The following is an 18558-nucleotide window of genomic DNA, read 5'->3' as shown; positions in this document are numbered from 1 at the left end:
AAACAGGCCAAGGCTGACAGGGCGCTGGGGCCCGAATGGACGTCCGAGTGGAGTGCGAGCGTCCGGTGGGGCAGAGGGGGTTGGAGAACAGAGGCGGTTCAAGGCTCTCGCGGGTAAGCCCGGCTGCCTCAGTTCGCCGCACTCCGGCGAGGAAGAACCAGAGACTTGGGCCCTCCCAGCTTCCTAGAGAGGCGGCGGAGGACCCGCGGCGGGGACGCGCGTGCGCGACCCTTGCCAGCGGGGAGGTAGGCGTGGGGCTGGTTGCTGTGGCCGCCGCGGGAGGACTGCCTGTTGGCCCGCGGCGGAGTCGGTGAGCGGCCCGGCGGGGCCCGGCGGGCGTTGGGGTTGCTTTGCCGGCACGGGGTTCTGGGAGGGCGGTGGGGCGCTCGACCCTGCCCGGGGGGCGACGTATGCGGCCCGGCCTCGAGGCTGCGCCCCGGGCGCGGGGTACTCTTGCTGGGGATCCGGCCTCCACCCCGGACACTCCTCGGTCCATGAAGGCATATCGTGAACCCCTTCGCCTCCCGGGGCGCACCGGTGTAGGGAATTTGGTGTAGTGCTTTCTCTTTTTACCCCATTATGCAAGTAATGCGTATTCATTACAATTAGATAACACAGGTAAGTGTAAAGAAAGTAAAAGTAACCGCAATCCAAAAAACCATTGGTATTCGGAAAAGGAGGGTGAGAATGGCTGCAACTCGAAGAATGTAATCAATGTCACTGAATTGTACATGTAGAAATTGCTGAATTGGTGTATGTTTTGCTTTGTATAGTTTCAACACACACTCAAAAACTAAAAGCGAAACAAACAAAAAACCCCACTGGTATATCTTTTCGTTCCGAGACTTTCAGACATTTTTTTCTTTGTACGTAATTATGCAAACGCATATACATGTATATGCACATTTTTATTATGAAATGGGGTCACACTGTTGCTTTTTAAAAACTAAAGTATTGTAAACTGGAATGCATTTATTCATATTTTGGTTAAAATTGATGCTAGCACTATGATATACCTCTGGAACAATTTTTTGCAAGTATAATTAAAAGAGAACATTTTGTTTGCAGTTTATTTCCCGTAGTTCACATTTCCTTGAAGTCTGTTACAATGCCAAACAAGTGACGCTTGTGCAGAAAAATAGCAAAATCTTGTTAGGGTGATTGTCTTCAAAATGAAAGAGCTACTCCATTAAAATTCAGCTTTTAAACTCTAGGTACAGCTCTAATCAAATAATTATACTCTACTCGGATTTGCACAGTCCTAAGAAATCAGAGAATGGTGTCCTAATTTAAAAGGGGGGGCCAGGAAAAAACAGTATTCTGTTTCAGACTGTTTGCAGTTGAAAACTGAAAACTCACTAGTATTTGTTCTGTTGTTTTGAAACGAAGGGCCAGCCAATGGTTGTAGCAGTAATTTGATTAAGCAGTTTGAGGGAACTTCCATCTCTTCTATACGTGTGTATGTCTGTGTACGTATTCAGGGACTGACGAATAAGATTGCTAACTGGTTATATGTTATCTTAATGCTGAAGAAAGGTAGACAGATTTTGGTTAAAAAAAAAGTCCCTTCTTATTGTAAACCAAAAATACAGGACTGTTTTGAAGGTACACCTCGATATGTACTTTAAAATGAAACTGATGAAAGCGTGAAAAATACTCACTGCTCTGCGGTTAGACTTTCCGTAGCTCCTGGCATCCAGGAAGTGTGAGTGCACGTGCACTCAGGGATGTCGCAGAGTTGCTTGAGAGTAAAAATATAAATCATAATAAAACACAACCTACTAGTATTTTTATATTAGAAACCATCTGAAAGAGCTCTTGTGAGCATCCCCATTTCCCTCAGGTAAATCGTTATGTTCTTTACAAGACTGAAATTTTGAGCTTATTTTTTTTTTCCTTTCCTGATCTTGGACTTCCTATTCCTTTTCCCTGTTTGATGTTACTCCATAGCACCTGCCACCATCTCACATACCATATATTTTATTTATTTGATTGTTTGTCTTCCCATAAGCCCCTCAAGGCAGTGCTTTTTGTCTGCTTTATTCACTGCTATGACTTTAGTGCCTGGGACATAAAAACAAAAACCCATTGCGTCGAGATGATTCCAACTTATAGTGACCCTTTAGGACAGAGTAGAACTGCCCCACAGGGTTTCAAGGGAGCTGCTGGTGGATTTGAACTGCCGACCTTTTGGTTAGCAGCCGAGCTCTTAACTACTGCGCCACCAGATCTAATTTTTCAAGTTGTTTTTGTCAGTTTGATCCCGTATAGAAAAATCAAACCCGTTCCCGTTGAGTCGATTGCGACTCATAGATAGGTCTTAAAAGAGCATAATGCTCAAGGCAGACCTTCTTTACTAGTTAAGCTAAACTATTGTTTGGTTTTAAGAAAACGTCAGGGAATATTTTTGGTTTAAGGTTTAAAGATTATCTCAGGGCAGTAGTTTCAGGGGTTCATCCACCCTCCATGGCTCCACAACTAACTTTAATGTCTTGTATAACCACAGTACAATCACCAAATTAAGCTGTTTGCATTGGTATGCTACTATAAACTGACGATTTTATTCAGAGTTCATCAGTTTTTCACTAGTGCCCTTTTTCCATTCCAGGATCCAATCTAGGATCTCTCATTGCATTTAGTTGTCTCCTTAGTCTCCTTTAGTCTGAGACAGTTCCTCGGTCTGTCTTTGTCTTTCATGACCTTGACGCTTTTGAAGTATTTTGTATTACATTTTGGAACGTCCCTCAATTTGGTTCTGTCTGATGTTTTCTCATGCTTAGGTTGAGGATACTGTCATATATCTTTACTATTAGTGATGTTAACCTTGATCACCTGGTGTCCGCCAGCTATCATCGCTGTGAAGTTAGTGTTTTTCCCTGTGTAATTAATAAATATTTGTGGGAAGATACTTTGAGACTATGCGAATATCCTGTTTCTTCTTAAACTTTCACTAATTAGCATTCATTAGTGGATCTTGCCTGCAACAGTTATTACTGTGGCGTTCTGATGGTGATTTTCTATTTCCCTGATGCCTCTGTTCCTTCTCCGCCTTTTATGTATTTATTCAGTCATTTAGCTATGTCATTGTATGCTCATGGAGACTTATTTTATTCTTTGGGCTATAATGCAGTATTATATAAAATAGTTCCACTGTGCCCCAAATCCCCTCTGCTCCACTTGTTCATCCCTCTGCCCCAGCCCTGGCCCCCTGGCAACCTCTGAGTTTTTCACTGTCTCTGTGGTTTTGCCTTTTCCAGTATGTCCTATAGTTACACGCATGCAGTATGTAGCTTTTTTGAATTGGCTTGTTTCACTTAACAGGCTACATTTAAGGTTCCTCCATGTCTTTTCATGGCTTGATTACTCATTTCTTCTTATCACTGGGTAATACTCCATTGTATGGATGTACAGAGCCATGGTGGCACAGTGGTTAAGAGCTCGGCTGCTAACCAAAAGGTCGGCAATTCGAATCTACCAGCTGCTCATTGGAAACCCCATGGGGCAGTTCTACTCTGTCCTGTAGGGTGGCTAGAGTCGGAATCGACTTGATGGCAGCAGGTTTGGTTTTGGTTTTGTATGGATGTACAAGGAGCCCTAGTGGCTCAGTGATTAAAGGGCTTGGCTGATAACTGTAAGGTCTGAGATTCGAACCCATCAGTTGCTTTGTGGGAGAAGGATGTGGCCATCTGCTCCCATAAAGATTACAGCCTTGGAAACCCTTTGGGGCAGTTCTACTCTGTCCTACACGGTTGCTATGAGTTGGAATTGACTTGAGGGCAGCAGATTTGGTTTTGGTTTGGTATGGATATACCAGTTTGTTTATCCATTTGCTTATTGAAAAACGTATTGCTTCCAGTTTTTGGCAATTAGGAATAAAGCTGCTATAAACATTTGTGTGCGGGTTTTTAAAAAAAATATTTATTGTGTTTTAAGTGAAACTTTACATAGCAATTAGATTCTCACTTAACAATTTTTACACAGATTCTTCCATGGCATTGGTTATATTTTTCACAATGTGTCAACATTCTCATTATTTTCATTTTGTTTGTTCTGTTTCTGGGTTAAGGTACGAAGCTTTAGCGGAAAGATGCCTGAGAGTAAGATCTAGCCCAGGTTCCTTCCCAGGCCTGGGTGTTCACAGTTGTGGTATAATGTCAACAAGTTGATAAATGAAGCTTTTCTTTTGTCCTCTTCCAAAGCTAGTCAAGGCCTTGGGGGAGCCCTGCAGCATTAGGATACCTGAACAAGCCTGTCTGGCCTCCATCTTTTCACAGTGCTCTGGGCTTTTTATTCAGAATTTGAAAGGCCCTTGAAGTTTTTAGCTTTATCCAGGCTTACGATTGCCCAATGTCACACCCCACCAGACCAGCAGCAGGAGGAGTAACTGAGGGGCACAGGTCAGATTTCGAAAAAAGAATCAGTAAAAGCCAGGTTGACCAGACAAGGCTTTATCAGGGAACTTACATACGGAGATCCGTGCCAGAAGTCTCACAACAGCGAAGCGCGAAGAGTCACCTCTGTAGAAGTCCGTGCAAAATGGTGAGAATTGCGTGTTTATATACCGTATCATCTAATGCTGCCTCATATGCGTGCAAAAGCTGGACAGTGAATAAGGAAGACCAAAGAAGAATTGATGCCTTTGAATTATGGTGTTGGCAAAGAAGATTGAATATACCGTGGACTTCCAGAAGAATGAACAAATCTGTCTTGGAAGAAGTACAGCCAGAATGTTCCTTAGAAGCGAGGACAGTGAGACTTCATCTCATGTACTTTGGACATGTTATCAAGGAGGGACCAGTCCCTGGAGAAGGACATTATGCTTGGTAAAGAAGAGGGTCAGCAAAAAAGAGGAAGACCCTCAATGAGATGGATTGACACAGTGGCTGCAACAATGTGCTCAAACATAGCAACGATTGTGAGGACGGCACAGGACCTGGAAGAGTTTCGTTCTGTTGTACATAGGGTTACTATGAGTTGGAACTGACTCGATGACACCTGACAACAATAACATCTAATGCTAAAACATGTAGGGAGAACAATGCGTACGTGCTGGGGAGTGTAAACAATGATTAATGGGTTTTTTTGTTTGTTTTTTACTAGTTAATGGGCTTCAGTTGACATTACCATGGAGTCAGGTGTTTGATGTGTTTTTCCCTGGCTCAGGTTACTGCTGGGTAAGGTACTCTGGTTCTTTAGCCTCCTTGTCTTCTAGGACAAAAGTATAACTGCAGCATGTACAACTGACTGACTTTGAAATTTTAATTTTATATTTTTCACCATACTTATTTTTATCAACCTGCTCTTCTGATTTATTGACTTACATCCCACATTTTTTAAAACAATATTTTATTGTGTTTTAGGTGAAAGTTACACAGCAAATTAGGTTCCCCTTTAACAATTTGTATAGAAATTGTTCCATGCCCTTGGTTACAATTTTTACAATATGTCAGCATTCTCATTATTTCCATTCTGTTTGTTCTGTTTCCATTGATCTAGCTTCCCTTCCTCTCCTTGCCTTCACATCTTTGCTTTCAGGTAAATGTTGACTGTTTGGTCTCATATAGTTAATTGTTTAAGGAAGCACATTACTCATGGGTGATACTGTTTATTTTATAAGCCAATCTCCATAAATAGCTTCAATTCCAAGTTCAGAGTATATCTTAGGGGTAGTCTTGGGGTTTCCTCTAGTCTCTATCAGTCCAGTAGGCCTGGTCTTTTTTAGGAATTTGAGTTTTGTTCTGCATTTTTCTCCCATTCTGTCCAGGACCTTCTGTTGTATCCCTGGTAAGAATGCTTGGTTGGTGGTGGTTAGCCGGGCACCATCTAGTTCTTCTGGTCTTAGGCTAGATGAGGCTGTGGTTCATATTTGTGATTGCCTTTCCCATCACCAAAAGTAACAAGTGTCTACTACAAAGAAAGTGATTCTCCCTCCCTTTCCCTGCCATCCCTGGTAACCATCAAAGAAGTTTGCTTTTTGTGTGTATATCTATTTTTGACTTTTTATAATAGTGGGATAGTATAATATTTGTCTTTTTGTGATTGCTACATTTTCTTTTATCCCACTATTTAGTGTTCATTTTTCTTCTTACTGGAGCACATCTTTTAATTCTTTCACTGAGGATCTAGGTTAGCAAATTTTCTGAGTCTTTAGGTATGCCTAGAAATGTTTTTGTTTTCTTGTTACTCCTGGCTAAATATGTAGTTTTAGGGTAAGAGTTATTTTCCTCTGCCACTTTTAAGATATTGCACCCTTGTTTTATAGAATCTAGTGTTGTTGATGATAAGCTTGATTACAGACTGCTGTCATTTGTAGATAATCAGTCTTCTTTCTCTGTTGATACTAGGATTTTTCTCTTTATCCTTGATGTTCTGAAGTTTTGCATCTGTATGTGTGTGTGTGTGCGTGTGTGTGTGTGTGTGTGTTGAGGGATTGTTTTTGACTCAACACTCGCTGTGATTCTAAAGTTCTGGCCATTGTTTCTTCATATAATTGCCTGTTTTTCCATTCTTTCTGAAATTCCAATTAGACAGATGTTGAAACTTCTAGATCTGTGCCCCATGTCTCTTAGCTTTTATTTTATATTTTCCATCTCTGTGTCTCTTTGTGTTGTATTCTGGGATATTTTCTTAGCTTATCCCAGTACATGACTACACAGTCTCGCCTTGGTCTGCTTGGTACTGGCAGACATGTCTCTGCAAAGGCTTATACTCACGTGCCCTCTTCTTATACAGCCAAAAGTAGTCCCAACTAACAGCATCTAGTGGTACCGTGTATGATAGACATCATTCTCTCATTCTCTTCTGAACAGGAATATTGGTTATTTTAGTCTCTTGCCAGTGACTTCTGACATTCCAGCAAATGACATTGTCCATGCCAGTGCTGAGAAAATGCTCCCGAGGACCCAGCAGCTACACGGCTAAAGCAGACTTGGTTTGTGCTTGTCTAGGTAGGCCCTGAACGTGAGAGATGCCTCCAGGCAGGTGGTATGCTGCCTATCCAGGGCCTCGGGCCCAGGCTTCAAGAGAGCGAGGGCGTCTTCAGGTGGCAAAGAAGGAAGAGGGTGATGGCTACACTTCAGTGCGAGCGGCCAGGCCACAGACGCTCAACCGTCCTGGCCAGGAGCTCTTCCGCCAGCTCTTCAGGCAGCTTCGCTACCACGAGTCTTCTGGGCCGCTGGAAACTCTGAGCCGACTCCAGGAACTCTGCCGCTGGTGGCTGAGGCCTGACGTCCTCTCCAAGGCCCAGATCCTGGAGCTGCTGGTGCTGGAGCAGTTCCTGAGCATCCTGCCCGGGGAGCTCCGGACCTGGGTGCAGCTTCATCGCCCTGGGAACGGGGAGGAGGCCGTGGCCCTGCTGGAGGAACTGCAGAGAGACCTCGATGGGACATCACAGAGGGTGAGTGAGGGCGGCTCTACCTGCCAGGGAGCCAGCTTGTCGGGGATGGGGTGGGCCTCTGAGCTGAATTGTTCCTCTGCACTTGAACATCTGACAACTGGCCCTGAGCCATGGATCTTTTAGCAGGTAGCCCTTGCCACCCTCCCAGAGGACATCAGCTCTGTGAAGAGGGTCAGCAAATATCCATCAATAATAGTAAACTAGCCTTTGGACACTGTGGCTTACAGTGTCCAAAGCCCATCTTCATATAGTATCTAATTTGACTTGATACTGACACAGGCCTTTAAGGTGGGAGTCATGTCTTTTGTTCGTAAGGAGAGGGACACTTAGGTTCAGGACTCATGGCTTCTAAGTACAAGGAATACAAGGTAAGACCCAGAAGAGCAGACTATATGTACCATGTTGCTTCTTCCTCAGTATGAGGATTTGTTTTGTGTGCGTGGGAGGGTAGGGGGTGGGGGTAGGTAGGGAGGAAGAGAAGAAGCCACAGATGAGGAAGTTGGGAAACCTCAATGAGATATTTAAAAAGATTTAAAAATAATTTATAAAAGAAGAAGGTATGCAGTAAGAAAATTACGACTTGGTTATAATCAACTCATTTAGCACTAGAGGTAATATTTAAAAACTTCATGAAAGCACTGCCAGTGAACAGAAGGCGTAACTGGTTGAAAGCTAGTTAGAAATTAGAAAACAAAAACCTGGGCCTAGGAGAGAGTCCCCCAAATTCTTAAAAATGTACAGAAGTCCTCGAGACGATATGAAGTTACAGAATCACCCTGTGGTTTACTTGAGTTACCAAAATGTGAAAACCTAGGACCTGGGAAAGTTTGCACCTAACCTCATTTGGCGATGCTTCTATGTTCTTAAAAAACAAAAAACAAACCCGTTGCCATTGATTCCTATTTATAGCAACCCTATAGGACAGAGTAGAACTGCCCCATAAGGTTTCCAAGGAGCTGCTGGTGGATTCAAGCTGCAGACCTTTTGGTTAGCAGCCAGGCTCTTTACCACTGAGCCACCAGCATGCCTCTGTATTCTTACTGTTTCTTTATTCCCCCTTTAGTAGATTTGGGAAGGAACAGAAGATGCACCAGTGTGGTCAGCTCATCATCTTTAATCTGTAACTCTGCAGCAGCCGTTTAGTGGCCTCAGGCTAAGACTCATTCATCTCAGTGTAGAGAATGTCTTGGCCACATGACCAGAAAATCTCAAAGTTCACTGACTGTAGCTTCCTATTGTCATCTCTCCCTCAGAGACAGCCTTTCCCCGAGACCAGAACTATTCCACGTCTCAGGGCAAAGACCTCTTCCTTTCTGGTCACTGTTTGGATGGGCCCTCAGTCCACCCTGAGAGTTTTTCTTCTGTGGTTCCATGGTGGACCTCTGAATTGATGTTGCTTTTGTTACCAGTGTTAATATTTCAGTCACGTTTGTGATCTGGGGGCCACCCTGCCTCATCAAGGTCACTTTACACATCGGTGTCTAGAGCAGTTCCTGACACTTGGTAGATGTTGCATCTCTGCTATGAGCCGTTATCTGTTCAACTCTCTGGGACAGATTCCTTCTCTCTCATATCTAAGTTCCAGGCCGGAGGAGTGGGGACGGAGGGGGAGAGGAAAAGGGAGGCGTCACTGTTGATTTTGACAGCAGTGCTGTTACTGACTTTCCAAGCGCTTGCTTATGTGGAGCTGGAATCTGTCTCCACTTTGACTCTCCCGTGGCCTTCCCTGCCCGGCCCGTTAAAACCCAAGGAGGCAGAAGACTGGGCCTGAGGGCTTAAGAGGGTCCTTTCCCCTCTACCTGTACATAATAAGGAGCCCTGGTGGCGCAGTGGTTAAGATCTCGGCCGCTAATCAAAAGTTTGGCAGTTCGAATCTACTAGCTGCTCCTTGGAAACCCTATGGAGCAATTCTACTCTGCCCTGTAGGGTTGCTATGAGTCAAAATCGACTCAGTGGCAATGGGTTTGGTTTTTTTGGTTTTGTAGGTAATAAAGGGCCTGCCTCACCCTTCCCTGGGCCTCTGCCCTTTAGAGATTGGCTGTGTGGCCTCTTCTCTGAGTTTGCTTTCTGGTTCCCATGGGGATCGTCTCACAACATTTTCTCCTCGCCAGGACCCAGCCCCTGCCCAGAGCCCAGATGTGCATTGGATGGGCACAGGAGCCCTGCGAACAGCACAGATCTGGCCCCCTGCTTCACCTGTCAGGAGCGCCTCTGCCCTGTGGGACCACCTGGAGCCTCCCTATGAAATCAGAGTGCATGACCACCTGCCTGGGCGATCTGGTACTTGCCACCTGGCTGTGAGACCCCAGCATGCCACACCTCCCGAATTTCCTATAGTGTCGTCTTTGCACCCTCTTTCCTCTGTTAAGAATCCCTTTCTGTCCTTGGCCTTTGCTCTGTGTCCTCTCCACCCCTTCCGTGACCCATGTCTAGCTCTTCCTCTCATCACATCCTCACTCTGCCTCAACTTGCAGCCCCCACAGACACTGGGGAAATGTGAAACTGGTGCTTAAAAACAGTCCGTGCCTGCTCGTGGGCCCAGGAGTCCTCTGTGTCTGGGAGAGAGTGGGCTTCTCAGTGGGGTGCCCCATGCTGGGTTGTTCTTTCAGGGCTCGCTCTTCTCCCTCAGATCCTCCTGCCCAGGTGCCTACCGTTCCCCAAAGAGAGGGGCGCCCAGGAGATGGGGTGATGGCAACCAGACCCCTGCCAGACGAGCCCCAGGTGAGCCACAGCATTTGGTCCTTCCTGATGTTCCAGCACCACTGTGTAATGCGGGGAGCTGCAGCTCCCTCTGGTCCTGGGTTTCTCTGTCCTGTGACCCACATCCCAGATTATCACCCCAGAGCCCAGAGCTCTTCTGCAGGGAGACGGTCTTCTCTTTCACCCTTGCTGGATCCATCCTGTACTTACTGAGCGCCCTGTCCCCCTGCCCCATCCTGAAAGCCAGGAGCTGTGGACCAGTTCTAGGGCACAGGACTGTGTTTTTTCAGGAGGCTGTGACTTTCAAGGATGTGGAGGTGATCTTCTTCCAGGACGAGTGGGGATGGCTGGACTCTGCCAAGAAGAACCTGTACAGGGATGTGATGCTGGAGAATTATGGGAACGTGGCTTCTCTAGGTAAGGCCTCGATGTCCCCATGCCTCTACCCACCTTTACTTCTGCCTTGTTGGTTTTCATTGCAGTGCATTAAAAGGGGCCTGGCTTGGGTTTAGATCTTGGCTCTGTTAACTGTTAACAAGACCACTTAATCTATGAGTCTCAGTCTCCCTCTTTTGAGAAATGGCGATAATAATGCCTATTATACAGAGTCATTGTAAAGATTAAAGGTAGTATGTGTCAAGTTCCTAGACCATGTAGCATTCAAAAAATGTTGGCTTATTTAACTGATCGAGTTGTTGTGGTTTGCACCTCCGGAGAGTCCTAGGGATCTTTTTGGCTGTGACTTCTCTCAGCCTTTCTGATCTCTGCTCAGCGCTGTCAGAAATATCTGGGCATCCTGTCCTAGCCTACTCCACTTGCCTCCCTGGCCTTTCCCTCCTCCCTACCAGGGCCACAGGCCTGAGAGGGTCCTGAAGAGTAGTTCCATGTAAGTCATCTACTTTCCCATGCCATTTCTTTCTCTTCTGCAGTGGGGCCATTCCCCAAACCTGCTCTGATCTCCTGGCTGGAGGGAAGGGGGCCGTGGGGCCTGAATGTCCAGGGAGCTCAGCAAAGAGAGAATCCAGGTGCTGCCTCTGCAGGTGAGTTCCAGAGAACCTACCAGGTCCTGCCCCTCTCTCATGTCTGCTGGGGACTTACTCCATTGTTTGCTGGAAGGAAGGTCTTTGACAATGGTTCTAAGGGGTACTGGGTCCCTGGGCCTCTCCCCTCCAGGCTGACCTGTTAGAGGCCATTCATTTCCTGCCCTGCCCCTCTCCCAGCCAGCCCTCAGTAACAGCTCTTACTCACCAGAGGGTTTCACTGTTCCTTTCCTTTCCATTCATTAATGCTACTCCTCCACCCTGTGCCTGCACTCCTGCTGAGTTTCCTGCACCTGCCCCATCCTGGTCTTAGGAGCCCTCCTCCCACTTCTGATCGCCTTCTTTGCTTGGTCCTTCTGTCTGTGATAGGCCTGATGTCCAGGTCTTTCAGCTACACTTCTTGGAGCCCCATCCCTTGGCTTTTGAGTATCTTCCAATCATGCTCCCATGCCATGATTCCTCTCCCCTCTGCTGCTGTTAGGTCCCTGGGTGGTGCAAATGGTTTGAACTTGACTACTAACCTAAAGGTTGGCAGTTTAAACCCACCCAACAGCACCATGGAAGAAAGGCCTGGCAGTCTGCTTCCGTAAAGATTACAGCCAAGAAAACCCTATGGATCAGTTCTATTCTGTCGTTCATTGGGTGGTCATGAGTCAGAATTGACTGAGCAGCAGTGGGAGGTGCTCCTGCTATTTAACATTCCCCTCCCCACCCTTTTTATTCTCCAGTTGGATTTGATTGCTGTATATCTCTAGCTGCAGTGTCATCTTGCTTCTCCTCCTCTCTCCTCTGTTATCTGAGATTCTCTTCTGTACTGTGCTTTATCCCTGACTATTTTGTCAAGGTATTGGCAGTCAGACAAAAAGCTTCACTGTCCAGGGTCATGGCATTTATTGCCCCTTGGTGCTTTCTTCAGTTCCAAGTATGGGAAAAGAGTACATTCTCTTGTGTTTTATTTTGTGTCAGGAGGTGAGCTCCAGATTAAGACAAACAAGTTCATCTTAAAACATCAGCCTTTGGAAGAAGCAGAAACCTTGGCAGTGCAATCAGGATGCCCTGTGATGAGTGTTTTTGAGGGAACAGGGTTTCAAGAATCTTTTGAACTGAAGAGCGGGTTAAAGGAGCAATGGGGACCCCCCATGCTAATGACAATTAAGAAAGAAAAGACTGATTTCAGTCACAGGACAGGAAAAGAATCTGAGGAATCAAGAGGAAGTAATAGTCTTAACCTAAAACATTTAACACATTTGAGAGTTGCTGGAAGAAAGCGATCTCTTAAATGTGACTATGGCAGATACTTCAGACCAAGTTCACACCACTGTGACTACAAGGAACATGAGAAAGGGCTCAGACACATGATCAGAGGGTTTAGCCTACATCAGAGAATTCATGTGGTACTAAAAGGGAATGAAAAGGACGCACGTGGGAAAGACTACAGCCTTAGCTTTCATCACCAAGATGGACAGAGACTTCCCTTGGTGGGGACCTTGTATAAGTGCAGTGACTGTGGGAGGACCTTTAGTCATAGCTCCCATCTTGAATGCCATCAGAGACTTCACGCTCAAGAGAAACTGTTTAAATGCAGGGTGTGTGGAAAAGCCTTTAGGTGGAGCTCAAACTGTGCGCGACATGAGAAAATTCACACTGGACTGAAACCTTACAAGTGCAGTTTATGTGAGAAAGCTTTCCGACGCAGATCAGCCTATCGTCTGCACCAGGAAACCCATTCTAAGCAGGAATTTCTTGAAGCTAATCAGAATGGGGAAGCTTTCACCTGTGGCTCAGGACTTGATCATCATTTGAGAGACCACAGTGGGAAGAAACCCTTTGACTGCAGCCAGTGTAGGAAATCCTTCCACTGTAAATCGTATGTTCTTGAACATCAAAGGATTCACACCCAGGAGAAACCCTATGTATGTACCAAATGTAGGAAAACCTTTAGGTGGAGGTCAAACTTTACTCGTCATATGAGAATGCACAAGGAGAAAAAGCTGTATGAACAAGGCAAATGTAGGGAAGACTTCAGGCTGACCTCCAGCTGCAGCCAGCCCCTGAAGGCCCCCACTGAGGAGAAAACTTTTCTGTGTCAGCAATGTGGGAAAAGCTTTACTCGAAAGAAATCCCTCATTGATCATCAGAGAATTCACACAGGCGAAAAACCATACCAGTGTAGTGAATGTGGGAAAGAGTTTACCCATAGGTCAGCCTTTATTGTTCATAAGAAGAGGCATGCCATTAAAAGAAAACCTGAGGGGGAGCCACTGTTTAGTCAGGACCAAGTGTTCCAAGCTTCTCAGAGCAGTCACACCACTGAGAAATCCTACAAATGTAGCCAGTGTGGCAAAGCCTTCCGTAATCTCTCATTCCTCCTCATCCATCAGAGAATCCACACCAGAGAGAAGCCTTATCAGTGCAGGGAATGTGGGAAAGCCTTCAGATGGAGTTCCAACCTCTCCCGACATCATAGGAGTCACTCTTTTGAAAAACGTTACGAATACCATGAATGTGAGAAAACTCCAGATCTGCAGCCGAAAATCCTCACCAATGAGAAACCTTTTTGGTGTGAAGAATGTGGGAAAACCTTTACTCGTAAAAGAACTCTTTTAGATCATAAGGGGATACACAGTGGAGAGAAGCGTTATAAATGTAATCTTTGTGGGAAATCTTATGATAGAAATTATCGCCTTGTTAATCATCAGAGAATTCACAGTAAAGAGAGACCTTTTAAATGCCAGTGGTGTGGGAAAGACTTCATGGGAAGAAACACCCTCTATGTTCATGAGAGAAAACACACCAGAGCAGCACAGTCCAAACACAGCCCATCTGGGTTATCTTCCTGCCAGGACACAGGGTTGAGTTTACAGGAATTCAAACCCAGTGAGGAGAAGCCCCTGGAAAATTGTAAGGAAGCTAATGACCAGAGTTCTAGGCCCACTGGACTCCAGAACATACCCATTGGAAAAAAGTGCCACAAATGTAACATGTGTGGGAAATCTTTTAAGAAAGGTTCGCAGCTCCTTAGCCACAAGAGATTGCATACTCGGGAGAGACCCTTCAAATGCAGAGACTGTGGGAAGACCTTCAGGTGGTCTTCAAATTTGGCTCGGCATGTGAAAAACCATACTAGAGACTAGCCTGGGGCCTGACATTGTAGGGGCATTCCAAGCTACCCTGCTAGAGAACCCTTAACTGAAGGCAGCATGGGAAAAACCTTCACAGAGGGCCCAGCCCTTCCTATTTTGGAAGCTAGTGGCAGAGAATCCTGAGGATTTAAAAACTCAGGCAGTCCCCATCCTATCCACTGAGAAGTGAGATGCTAGGGAAGAGCAGCAGCATGTTCTTTGGGACCCTTCAGGAGGCTCAGACTCCCAGGAGTGGCCTTTGTTCGATGGCCTAGGGCTCCCCCAGCCAGGATTCCTTCCACAGCTTTAAAAGGAGAGACCCCTGGCCTTTGTGGTTGGACAGAACGTCTATGGCATGGTGGGCTGTGGCTGCTGGGAAGGGGCCATTTGGATCCTAAGTTTCTCTTTAAGTTTGGCCTGTGATGGTGCTTATTCTGTTTGACCTTAAAAACGGCAGCTTCAGCATCAAGAACTCCTTCTGGTCTCCCTAGATGCCTCCCAGGGAGTTCTGGCTGGAGCTTCAGCCTTCACAGCTGGCTTTTTGGATATCTGTTATAGGCACAAACAGAGTTGTCTCAGTGGCAAGTGGAGGAAGAAAATATCTTCTTCAGTGGAGTACAGGTAATCTCGTCCTCTGGATTGCCATATGGGCAGGTGAAAACGAAGGTTCTGGTATTAGGTGGAGGCGGGTGAGATACTGGGACAGGCCCCTCAGTGTGTCTGTCTTGACTCTGAGCACATGTCTCAGCTCTGAGCTTTCCAGGGAAGGCATCTCCTTTTGGTATTGTGGTGCCCATTCAGCCTTGTACTGTTAGCTTTGTATTCGGGAAGGATTGGTGGTCTGGATTGAAGCACCCTATCTGCTCAGCCAAGAGGAGCCCCTTCCTGTGGTTGACCCACCCTCCCGCTTGCCTTCGTACAGCAGTGGCTGCCCATGGCCAGGAATCAGGTGTCCCAATACTGGGACAGTGCCAAAAGCTGGCAGTGGAAGTGGTTGGGCAGAGCCTAGGGTCATGGGAAGGGCCTTGGAGTCATCAGCTCTTGGGTTCCAGGCTCAGGGTAGCCTTTTATTGGCAGAGTGATCTAAGTCACTGAACCTCTGCATCTGTTTCCTCGTGTGTACATGAGTGATTGGCTGGCTGCCTGGCTTCCGGGGTTGGTGAGAACAAGGGCCAGTTAACTAAGGTGCTGGGCTGGGCTGGGCAGGGCAGCTGCTCTGTAGGACCAGAGCCCTCACAGAGGCGCAGCTCCCAGTCCAGTTGGTGCCACAACCATGGAAACTCCTTTTTTCCGTCCGTGTTTTTCATCCCCCCACTCACTCCCCATCCCTCACAGCACCTCATAGAGTTCCTGCTCCAATAGGAGTGTTTTACTACCATTTTAATAAAATAAGATACGCTTATTTTTAAACATTCAAATCTAATTTTAAAATGTACAAAGACTAAAAGTAAAAATCAACAGAAATCCCTCTATACTGAGGGGAGCTGTTAATATTTTGGGGATTGTACTGATGCAGTCTCTTCAACAGCCTGAGGTTTCAAATCATCTTAGTTATTATGTAATATGTGATTATTATAGGAATATTAGTAAATATAGATTAGCTAAAAGGAAAAAATAGTAATAATGTGACTACTTGGAGCTAACTATTGAACATTTTGGTGTAATAGTGTTTGATTGGACTTCACTGCCCTTCCCTGAATACCCCTGCACTGTCCTGCCTCTTGGACTGTCTCCCGTCACCTGCAGTGCCACCCGTCTCCCTGCTGGCCCAGGTCTTCACTCTGCAAGGCCCAGCCTTCCCTGACCCTCATCCCTCCTCTGAGCCCTCTCCCCAGGCCCTACTTCTCCTAGGGCCTGCACCTCACTGCTGGGTGTTGTCTGGGTTTCCAGTCATGCCCATTACTGCAGCCACACTGAGCTCTCTGAAGGCCAGGGTTGGGTGCTTATTTATCTGTTTGCCATGCAGAGGAGATTTTGCACAAAGATGCCTCTGTTAAGGGCTATAAGAACTGCATTTAGTTCAGCTAAGTTAGGATTAGAGTTCTTTGAGGGGTCCCCTGAGTGAAGTGTTAACTAGGAGCCACCCACAGCCACACTCCTGCTGGTTAGGAGCCCAGCTGTGCATGGTTCTGAGCTGTGTGGCTCCAGTTGACAGTTTCTGACTGCTCCAGCTACCAGTTCTCATCTTGTACCTCATCCTGGCCTGGGGAACATGCAGGCTTCTTCCAACCCTGCCCCCCCTCCCCTCTGCTCCTCAACTGAAGTGAGGGCGGGGAGAGCCAGAGGGACTGGGACAGTTGTGGTCCCGAGAGGAGTGGGGATCCGAAGGGCTTTTGGTCAGGTGTTGAGTGCATTCGGCCACCAGAGGCCAGTGCAGAGAAGGAAGCACGGGAAATGCAAATTATTACCATCTCACACTCATCACCTTGACAAATTTTTAAAAGTCCAAATGTGGGTAAGAGTATGGACCAATGGGAACTCACCCTGCTGTGAGTGGAACTTGTGCCAACTATTGTGCCAAGCAGTTTGCAAAATCTTGTAATGTTGTGTGTTCTCCACCAGTTAGCAGTTGCACTCCTGGATGCACCCTAGAGGAACTCCTTTATGTGAGGAAGGAGACGGGTATAAGACTGTGCTTTGCAGCATTGTTTAGGTAGCAAGACTGGGAAAAGCCTAAGTTTCCATCAGCAGAAGAACAGAGAAATAAATGGTTTTTGGTACTTCAGAAAGAGAATATGAAATAACTAGAGCTGTATCTTTCAATACAAATAAAAAACAATATTGAGAAAGTTGCAGAAGCTATATAACAAATGCAGTATACCATTTCTGTAAAGTTAAGCATACCGCGTATCCGGGGATACATTACTTAAACTGACTTGTGTTTCACTGTATCTGTAAAACAAGATAGTAGTACCAACTTCTATCTGAAGTGACTCGGGGGGGTTAATGAAATAATGCATGGAAAGCGCTTAGAATAGTGGCTGGGATGTAAGCATCGTTGGCATATAGTAAACCGTGTTGTCATTGTTTTGCACAATAATGTATTTTCTGTGGATCAAATTCTGTGACATCAGAGTGTAAAATCATGCATTGGAGGAGTGTAAAAGGCGCTGCCCTGCCTTCCCAAGGCAGGAGATGCTGATGGGATCAGGGAGGGGACATGGGGCCTTCACTTGTTTTCTTTTTTAAAATGGATGCAGTTGTGTCAGAATGTTGACTTAACACAACAGTGTGGTGGGTTCTTTGTAACTGTTTCCTTAAAATATTTCAAAATAAAAATATTTTTAAGCATGGACACTGGCACCTTATGGTTTTATAGAAATCTTAGTTCTGCCATTTACCGGTGATGTTATTTAGAGGGAACCGCTTAATCTCTGGAGGCTTCAGTTTGCTCATCTGCAAAAATTGGGAGCCACAAAAATGGCTGTTAGTACAGGGGTGGTTAAACAGTCAGGGACATCTCTTACGGAATACCATGCAACAGTTTAAAAGAATAAGGATATTCTTCATGTACTGACATGAGATTTCCAAGACATGCAGTGTAGAGGAAATTATACGCCCCATTTTCTTTAATTCCTCCTTGTCTAGAAGGAGCAAGTGAAGGCAGAAGTTACAGACGCATAAGTTTGATGAAGGTATGGGATCCTCTGCACAGAAATGCTTAGTCAACCGTTCCACTTTGTTAGGTAGCCGCTGAAAAGGTTACATACCACCCACCTACCACCTACCACACCTCTGAATGGATGCTAAGCCTGCAAAGAATGCCAAAGAGATTTTATGTTGGTCAGATTCTAGGCAGGAGCCAGAAACCACACCAATTATTTTAACAAAGAGAATTGTAAAGAATCGTTAGCTAGGTATATCTAAGTAACTAAAAGGCGAATGTTCAAGTATGGAGGCAGCAACTGGGAGGAGGAGGTACCACCCCTAGGACGGGGGAAACTGACCCTGTTTTTTGATGTTTGACTGTGATAGCTTTCAAACCCTGACCCCTCCCCTCCCCTCCCCCTTTCAAACCCCCCCCCCCTCCACCATCTGAGCAAACTGAAAGGAAGCCCAGGCACTCCCTCTGGGCGTCAGAAAGTTCAAAGTGTGCAATCCCTGGCCTTTGCCTGTGCACTGAAACCCTCACCCCCTAACCACAATACACACCAAAGCCACTCACCCCTCCTTTCACTCAAGCCAAACCAACTGGCCTGGGTGCTGGCGCTGCTCTCCCCAGAACGCCTCACAGGAATAGTCAACTTTTTCATACCATCTTGATGTGTGTGGCATCATCAGTCTTGACATCTGAACCAGC

The 18558-nt window shown here is 46.0% G+C and overlaps 1 protein-coding gene across 1 annotated transcript; it reads left to right on the top strand.

The window, feature by feature from the left end:
• The first annotated feature begins 232 nt into the window (after positions 1-232).
• On the top strand, positions 233-17913 carry ZNF445 (zinc finger protein 445). Its single transcript, XM_023726143.1, has 7 exons — positions 233-310; positions 6948-7396; positions 9508-9676; positions 10026-10117; positions 10387-10513; positions 11026-11136; positions 12103-17913. The coding sequence occupies exons 2-7, from the start codon at positions 6968-6970 to the stop codon at positions 14268-14270; spliced, it is 3096 nt and encodes a 1031-aa protein (XP_023581911.1). The 5' UTR covers positions 233-310; positions 6948-6967; the 3' UTR covers positions 14271-17913.
• Positions 17914-18558: the final 645 nt, after the last annotated feature.

Source organism: Trichechus manatus, unplaced genomic scaffold (genome assembly GCF_000243295.1).
Source record: "Trichechus manatus latirostris isolate Lorelei unplaced genomic scaffold, TriManLat1.0 scaffold00001, whole genome shotgun sequence".
NCBI lineage: Eukaryota > Metazoa > Chordata > Mammalia > Sirenia > Trichechidae > Trichechus > Trichechus manatus.
Note: the sequence above shows the minus strand (reverse complement) of the source record. Positions and strands in the feature narration are given on the sequence as shown.

What these genes read in the sequence shown, in the direction of transcription:
- ZNF445 (XM_023726143.1), top strand. Translation starts at nt 6,968, where the DNA reads ATGCCTCCAGGCAGGTGGTATGCTGCCTATCCAGGGCCTCGGGCCCAG. An exon ending in TCGATGGGACATCACAGAGG is followed by an intron (nt 7,397 to 9,507) that starts GTGAGTGAGGGC and finishes TCTCCTCGCCAG; the next exon opens with GACCCAGCCCCTGCCCAGAG. An exon ending in TGGGAACGTGGCTTCTCTAG is followed by an intron (nt 10,514 to 11,025) that starts GTAAGGCCTCGA and finishes TCTCTTCTGCAG; the next exon opens with TGGGGCCATTCCCCAAACCT.